This window comes from Varroa jacobsoni, unplaced genomic scaffold, assembly GCF_002532875.2.
Source record: "Varroa jacobsoni isolate VJ856 unplaced genomic scaffold, vjacob_1.0 scaffold_1026, whole genome shotgun sequence".
Lineage (NCBI taxonomy): Eukaryota > Metazoa > Arthropoda > Arachnida > Mesostigmata > Varroidae > Varroa > Varroa jacobsoni.
The window spans coordinates 98,430-107,645 of NW_019213928.1; the positions used below are offsets into that span (position 1 = coordinate 98,430).

Consider the following 9,216-nt stretch of genomic DNA (forward strand, 5'->3'; position numbering starts at 1 on the left):
TTACTCATAACCCTAGTCTAAAGAGGGCATGAGAAGATTACATTTCACGTTTATAACAATCATCTTCCATCAATCAGCACCGGGCATTGATTAGACGTCGGGTTACGAAGCTGAGTATGGACGTAACCGCCTCTATCATACGATGGCTACTTGTGTAACAGTTAAACAAGATGGCCCTGCGTGCACTCTGAAGTGAGCGGAATAACTGCTGCTAGAGTTATCAGCGCAATTAACTTTGAAGTTTACTTTACGATATGAGGTACGTACATAATACAAATTATGATTGGGAGAGATATGTATCTAACCGGCAATGGCGTTGTTCGTCGATTAACATAATAAAGGGATAGATCGCAAGAACGAAGTTTATCGATTCGTGACAAACTAAGCGGGAATGTTGCCTTCGAAATTTGCTTCACGACGAGAACAGCCAAACTTACCTTCGCACTGGTGTTGCCAATAAGAAATTGATGCACTCTTCAGCCAACCAAACCCAATGCTACGTTGATATACAATTATGTGACAGAGGAAATTAAACTGATTGAAGAAATGAACTCTGGCTATAATAAACTGGCTCGTCGTTGGCGTAATTCGAAGTACGGCTTCTCGGCCGGAAGTAGCCTATTGGCCAAGGCTTACGTCATCCACGGTGTCGATACCGCCCACGTCAACGTTCGCAACAGCGTCAGCCACAGCTTGTATAATCAGCCCAAATTTTGCACCCCTTCCAGCCTGCGGGCTGAGTCGTTCAGCGACCGCATTGTTGATACATTTGCCGGTCAGTATTAGCTAGCCAGCCGCCTATCAACGTTTCGGAAACAACAACGAGTGGATCAAACTGCAGTATCACCAGCTTAAGCAACGTATCACGCCATTCGACAATCACAGATACTCCATGCCGATATGCAATAAGGATCGAACGGACATCTCAATGCTATCATAGCACGAGGCGGATCTAAGCGACAAGCAGAACCTACTAGGAAGAGTTTAAAAAAATCGATATTTCTGTTGTTTACCCCCTCCCGGGGTGCGTGCCTTATTTTCGACCAAGGATGATCAGAGGTACGCTGGCGGGCGGTACTACTCCTAGCGCAAGCTATCTGACCGACTGGCTAATGTGATCAGCAATTTGACCAACCGAATCCGTACAATGGCATGCAGCAAAGCCTTTCCATCCTAGCGTATGCCTGTATAGTTCATTATCACGTTTGAAACAATCATCTGTTCAATACCGATCCGCTCGATACATGTTAGGTTTCGGCAATATGCCGATACCGCCTATATATGTGGATAGCCATCTCGTTATCGTCACGTACTATCTATGTGGAGGCGTATGTTTGTTCCAAACGGAGCAGAATGTTATTGTTTTCTTCCTCTTATATTCGCGCAGTTGTCGATTAATACTTCTGAAAGATTACGTTATTTGGTTCACACCAACTAGAATCGAAAGAGGAATGCGATCAGGATGTCTTCGCTTTATAGCCCACAGAAGCGATATTATCTTCCTAATTATACTATAATTACCAAACCAAAAAATTAAGCAAGGTTCGTGCATTTTGGATAGCACTCGGCCGAAGGTCGGTCGATCATTACCATCAGAGTAGGATCGCCCGGTACGTCTGGTTACTGGCGCTTATTTCTATCTCTAGCCGATCAAGCCTCTAGCTGAGAAAGCGAGGGGTCGATGGTTCAAGGCGCGCGATATCTTCATGGCTTGATTAAAAAAAAAAAAAGAAACTTTACTGCTATATAGTGTTAAGGAGCTCAGTAGGTTGGTAACTGGTGCCGCGCACTTAATTGCATCCCATGCTGACCTAGAACTTCTGCAGGTTGATTAGAATCTTCAAAGATGGTGAATTGTCTAGAGCTTGAATGTTGCGTTCGTGTCGATAGCAGTATTAGTAGTAGCCTGCCTCTAACCGTTGGGAGATAGCAGACTTTATTGTCAAAATTGTTAACTTTTCTAAGTTCATGTAAGCTCTTGACTTTATGATAGCCAAAGAAAATAAGATTAAACGTTGTGTTACTATTATTATTATTATTATTACTTAAATAGATTTTACTATTATGTCTGAAGCGAAATAACACTAACACATGTACCATTTATTGCGCCCCGTTAGCGATACATTGGCTTCCCATTAACTAGGCAAGAATTTGGCAGTCTTCAGACAATTTGCAATAGTTTTGCTTGTTTAGGGATACTTCAAATGAAGAAATTTCCAAATAGTTTTCGAGCGTCTTAAAGATAACAGCGTTCTTTTTTTCCAATTATTACTTATGAGAAACTGACTGAGAAGCTCGTCTCGAACAGCACTCCAACAGGATATTGCCATAGTATAACGTTCTATAAATAGCGGAGTAATTCTTACAGATATAGCGAACTAGGTAGGCATGTGAAATTTGTCTACATAATACACTTCCTGGACGAGCATTTAGGTAGGGCTAATTATAAAATGTACCGAGATAATAATACTTACGGTAAGCACAATCCTCGTGAATGTCACTATTCGTGTTTCGCGAACCGTGTTTAATATGGTATCTTAAAACTTGTCCCTTCTATGAGACAAACACTGCATCGTCGAACAAGCGTAGTTTGTAAGTCAGTATATAAATTCAAAACAAACAAGGTAGGCCGTTGTAAGATGCTACTTACCCGTGCGCAAAGTCTTTCGTGACAGCGTCACGATGGATGTCTCTTGTTACCGTTCGTGTCACGATAAACGTGAAGATGCCTGCAAAGGGATTATATAATAATGTAGTGGTCAACCACAACATCGAACCACCTGCGATCTCCGCTGCAGGTGCCCCGCTTGTAGCTGTTCTTTTTTCATATTGTCGTTTCTTAATACCTTGCGCATACAAGTTATGCTAAGACTGCATTGCGTGCTATCAAATCACACTGCCTCTAAGGCGCAAAATAGGTACGGTAACATCCACTGACAAAGTGTCATCAGGTGACCTTTTTGTAACAGAAGCGTTTAGAAAAATATAAAAAAAAGGCGATAAGGCGAGTATTTGGGAATACGAACACTAGTGAATGAGACGTATCAAGATACTTCTTTACTAGACTTTATTTTTGTTTAAAGCTTTTTTTGCAAATATCTGTAAAGGAGGGCGTTACGCCATCTGCAGCATCTATTTCTAAAGCTGATGGCAAGAATATCACGCAAATAATTTATAGCTCGATATTGTGTCAGTATATATAGGTTAAGATTCTTGAAACTGTTTAAATTTGGAATAAATAAAAAACGATTGTCGACGTGTATGACGATGAGGGACCAACGCTGGTTTTGTTCTCCCGACATTGTGTGTATGCTTATACTAAAGAAGAGGGCAAACTCACTCATAGTTGTGTAAACAAACATTACTCTAGACGTAATACACTCACCAGTATTGGACCTATCGTTGAGTCTCGTAAATCGGTAGAGGAGCGCCATGGCGACTGACGGACAGTGATTTCGTAGGAAAATTTCTTGAGGAAGGCAATGAAGAACGACAATTTGATCTTGGAAGTGTTTGATTGTCCTAATTCCTGGCTAGATTCCAGCTAGAGGTATAGTAAGTAGCAGATCAAGAAAGTGTACTCTGAAAGGAATGTACTACAATATCTATTTCTATAGGTAGCAGTTTCTATTCAATTTTTCTCGTGTTTTATGTTGCTTGGCTCTGGGACTACTCAGCTGTTCTTCTTCTTGCAAGATTTTCAGTTCTTTTGAAAGTTCTAATATTCGTTGATAATCCTATTTGCTCGTTCTGCTGCAGAATCCGCTTCAGTTTGGTGAAGGGCTGATTCTCAGAGCAGTCTCCTAGGCTGAAATGGGTTGCGGATCTGGACAGCCACTCAGTACCGAAGGTACCTTCCAGGCGATCCTCTACTGGGCATTGTCATTTCTAATTTCAACTGCTGATCGCGCGCATCACATTGATGGCTTGCGAAGTACGGTGTAATAATACGTTGCACCAGGTGAATGTTTGGCAGTTATTACTGCCAAAGCGGGGTGCCACTGCCCGAATAGCAGTTGTACGAAGCGTAACAAGGCGAACGTGTAGTTCAGACTGAGATTCAACGATAGGATCCGATCAGTCTGACACCATTCAGAAATGCGTCTACTCGGGAGCTCTTGTCCGTTCCTGTATACCTTACCTTACCTTAGTCCTACATAACACAAATACTGCGGGTATTAGTAGTTCGAAATATTGACAGTCGCGTTTTCTTGCTTTACATTGCACGAATGACTTTCTCATCATTCATATGGGTGTTTGGCATATTCGATAGGTTTGCGGTTGACGCTCTGTTACAACCCACGAGCTAACAGTGGTCACCTGGAATCAAATCACATCTGTGTTAGTTGAATTAGACTTGGCCACCTGTATATGAATTATTGTAGTTGACGGGTCACAATTCTTAGCTTGCGATTAGAAATACAACTTTAATATTTAAAAACCTTCTGATAGATACCACTAATCCTAATGCTGACCTTTTTCATCAATTTAGGTTATCTAAAATCAGTGTTTAGATGTTTGTTCTCTGCTCAGTATTTACATTAAAAAATAAAGTTTATGACAACCCAGTAGATGTGACTTCGTACATTAATCAAGCACAAATCGTCGATAACTACGTCATGCTTTCTAGTTTAGTTCCTAGCAAGATAAATAGTACATTGCGTTAGCAATTTGCGAGGACCGAAATTTTCTTTTATGATATGTTAGCTTGTTGGCCTAATGTATGGTTTCCAAATTTACGACAATTAATCTCGACGGCACAAAACAACCTAGCTTAATTGCGCCTTATCCCTGCTGCACACTAACTGCCTTTTTAATATTGAATATTTAAAGTGCGATCGAGGCAGATATTCTGGCACGTCATGAGGTTTTCGTCCTTTGCTCGACCCTGCATCTACTTGCGCCCTTATTCCCTCTTTCAGTATGGATGTGGGATCTTCCCAGCAACTATACCCACTATACTACTCTTCACGCTATACTAGGGGGCATCTTAGCCCAACGTGTACCGTTTCTATCTTTTTTTCCCTACTGAGGTCGCTTCTCGTATATTATATATACACATAAAACGTGTAGAGAATCATAAGATTCTGCAAGTTCTAGTCACCTAGCCCCCGTCAAAAAGAGTGGTACGAAGTGCTGCACGGGATCAAAAAGGCACTCCGCAAGCAGGTTACAAGCTAATTGATGCAAGCCTACGATGACGGAGTGGAGATAGAGCAAGAAGAAGGCATAAATACAGAACTATGCTGTCAAGCCCTTTTCGTCTGCTCCTAGGTCTGCTGGAAAGTCGGTTGTGAGTCAAAAACTGCTTCCCAGTTTCTCATACTTACACCAGCCGCCTGCAGAATTATGGCCTGGCTTCCAACTGATGTCACAAGGCAACCGTCAGAACCCACCAAACGTTCACTGCTCTCAAGCTATCCGAGCAAAACTGAGTCGACAGCCGTGTTTGCCTGGGGATATTACGCATTTAGTATATCTACCTGCTTTTCCGTTCCAACAAAAAAAAAAAACGCTAACGCACAAAGCGAATGGGAGAGCAGCCCAGAAATCGAACGAAGGATACATCACACCATATTTGCGGTAGCAAGATGAGTATAAAATTACGTGTTTAAATATAATGTCCTCATTTGACAGACAAGGCCTGTTGGAACGTTATATTGAACATGTTTCGATAAAGATTCGTAAGTGACATCATTAAATTCAGAGTCTGGGTTCATTAGTCGAGCTTACAAATTCCGTGAGTCGCCCAGCTATTTTACATAAGTGCATATCTATGCTTGCAATTCCTATAATTAGTCCTCTAAAACAGCAGAACTGTTACATTCTGAGTGCAGCGTAGCTTTTAGTATACATTCAGGTTCGCTATAGAGCACTTACACAACTTTGACGTTTAGGATGACACTGTCGATAGCAGAACTACATATGAAATTTTATTTCTTTCATTTCGCACGCAATACAAATACTAAATGCTATTTACTCCATAGGCGTTGGATATATATATATATATATATCCAACGCCGTAACCCATTTAAACAAGGAAATGTATCGAAATTGTAAAAAATAAACATCGGTTTAAATAACATATCTACTCTGTGTGAGATCTCCTTTTGTCATTATATAATTACCCAGTTTAAGAACAAATTTAATAACGTCACGATTTCCCTCAAAATTGACATCTCTGGTTAAATTTTCCGCCAGGCTATAATATGTTAACCGACCCGGTTTAGGACGGGCTTACCATTTGCAGTCGATCCTATTATAATGCTAACAACTAACACAATGCTCTTAACACAAAGTACAACGAAAAACAGCTTCGGAAGCGTTGATCAATTCAATTCCCCAAAACGTGCATGGACAATGAGTGGAGATGAAGTATGTACATGCGGAGCTGGTTCTCTCTATTGTTTCGAGTCTACAGTGTATACTTATTTTAGCTAATGAACGCAATGGACAGATCTACTGTGGGTAGGACCATGGCCGACATTTATCTGTGATCAAACGACGCGTTACATTATATCGACTCGTAACTAGGTGACGAGTCGATATAATGTATGTAATGTAATTCGTATTTAATGGTACACTGTGTACAAAAAATGCTATCTCCAAATGTAGTATTGTGTTTAAAAACTTACGCTATCGTTATGTACGTACATTGCAAATATGCGGTAGCTAGCCCTGGACGAAGCTAAGGGCGAAAGTAGCCTCCAATTCTGTTATTGCCGGTGCCTTCCTGCATCTTTATAAATATTCTACGATAACGACAGCAGCTGCATCAACAACGTCGACGGCTAGCAACACCTATGCTTTTATGTATCGGAACTCAGGGCTCAAGCAGTGATACTGCTTTTGCGGGCTCCTACACCTGGTAGTGCTTTAACCATCTGTTCGGCTACGTCTAACGACCAGTAGCCGCTCGAATCATAGAATACGAACCTAGCACACGGTCGAGGGTCCGAAAGTAGATAGAGATGAAAGTGAGCTAACCAGAATAAGAAGTGGAGGGTATTTGAGCTCTTCTTTCTTCCTTTGACGATAAGGAAAGCAGCTGGAAGAGTCGACATGATAGCTGAAGGAAGAAAAGGGGCTCAGAAAAGCGCACGAAGGTGATCAGCAACTGAATGCGAAGGCCCCCGAACAATGCGATGGGTAACCAAAGACAGGAAGGAAGATCAGCTGCAGCCAACAACGAACAGCTAAGAGGAGCACCGATATCGGCAGCGTTCTTAGCAGCTTTGCCTGGGCAGCCTGTTATTCGAATACAGATATGTTAGGCCGTTTGCTCGAGGGTCTGCTGGCAGGTAACACTGCTGAGGACAGACACCTCCGGTGTACAGTCTCTCAAGCTACATCGGCGTGATCCAGGCTATGTGTGCCAGGCCTTTCTCAGATCCTCGGGGAGAATGCTTGGTAAAAGGTTATGGGATCGCAACGTCTTCGTCTTTTGCTGTCCCTCTTGCGCGGTTTTTTGCGGCTTCATTTTCTATTTGCACCGCAGGAAGTACCTTCATTTTGACACGAAGAGGATTCAAAGAAGCTCCAACCGTGATCGACCTACAGCTCACTTGCGGTTGCTTTGGTTCTACGCAGCATCGATGTGAATGACGTACTCCGTCAAGCATGTCTTTGGGAAAGTTAGCCTTCATCCTGCCAGGAGATAGACACTTTTTCTGCGTCTGCCGCCTTATCTGTCTGTTTCTATGAGCTTGCTATTTTTGTTTGACCTCGTCACACCACAATGCTTTGTCTGGCTGGACAACACTATGTCATGACAGAACATCTGATAAAAGTAGGTTTAGCTGCTAACTACTTTCCCACTAGATTCAGCCGCACATATTAGCTAAGCTGTTCATCATGTAGATTCCATATAGAAAAATTACTATATTTCGTACTGAACGTAAGTACGGCATCGAATACAGGTAGACTAGTACCATTTTCTGTTTCTTTTTAAAGTAAATTTTTATTAAAAATTTAGAATAAAAGAGCTGACGTTTATTATATTCAATTATACAAATTATCCTGGAGCCCTTCCATACTTTCTTATTTTTATTTTCTTACTTATTTTCCTTGTAGGAATCATCGTCCTCTTCTAATTTGCAATTACTATACAGACGATCGCGTATTTCTTATTTTTATTTACGATTGTGTTTTGAAGTTGAGACAGTTCATTTACTAAATGCCGTTACGATAACACACGCCTACATCAAACGAGCCTGCGTCTGTAAGCATGTTTTTACATCTCATTTTTTACATGTTGAAGTTAACCGGTTTAAATTATATACTCTGTACGAAATTTTCAGATGTTTTCGTTTAGAGTCAGATAATCGGATCTGTGTCACTTTCATAAAGATCGTTTTCCTTGGGCTAAATCAAACGTGTTTTACCTTAGTTAAGTCAGTTACATTTCTCCAAAGTTGACTAGCATTTTTTATATAATAAACTAATAAAAAAATTAGTGCATAAGTACTAGAAAAATAGCACGAATGTATCTGAACACGCATTGTTAGATGCTATAACAAGTTTAAGACGACTTACTTGTACTAAACCTGAAATCGTTAAGTCAGTTTTAGATAAGTTACAGGTTCGGGCAGGGTACTTGATGTAATATTAGAGTTTTTAAATACACTTGCTGTATATCAATTATTTTTAGTCTTATTATGGGAAATTAGTTATCACCGCTTTTAATAAAGCTATCACAGCCTTATGTGCTACCTCAGGGTAACTAACTCCTTCTTATCTGTTAAATTCATATCTGTAATGCTATTCCAACTCACCGTAAGCGCAGCTATGAATATTTATAGCTTAGAGGCATGAATACGCTAACGTAGGTAAGTTTAGGCTGTTAGGCAAGGCTCCAACCAAGCATATACCTACTTAAGTATAAATTCCTATGTAACAAACTTATCGGATCTCATCAACTTGTAGCCGTAATATGGGCTTATCCATGTCTGAGTATTGCATGATATTAGTACGTTGCCGCTATAACTCTGAGTCTAAACCTGAAGACAAAAAGTTGTCTGAATTCGCTGATGAGTAAGACCAATTCTGAATGCCAAACTATTTTCCTATCCCTCTGATTGAATAGCTTCTGGTGTGGTTTCATACACGAGTAACCTTACATCAAACAATAATCCCTTTGAATAACTGACGTAAGCAAACACTTCCCCTCTAGAAAGGCGAAAATCGCCCAAAGCTTCGTGGTTATATCGTGTATTA

The 9,216-nt window shown here is 40.8% G+C and overlaps 1 protein-coding gene across 1 annotated transcript in view; it reads right to left on the reverse strand.

Moving 5' to 3' along the window:
* Nucleotides 1-4,320, reverse strand: part of LOC111265921 (uncharacterized) — a gene marked incomplete at its 5' end in the record, with an annotated part of 38,316 nt that extends 33,996 nt beyond the window's left edge. The window contains 2 exon segments of the mRNA XM_086970716.1: nucleotides 2,651-2,729; nucleotides 3,386-4,320. Coding sequence (XP_086826842.1) covers nucleotides 2,651-2,729; nucleotides 3,386-3,434 — 128 coding nt within the window.
* Between the last annotated feature and the right edge of the window lie 4,896 nt (nucleotides 4,321-9,216).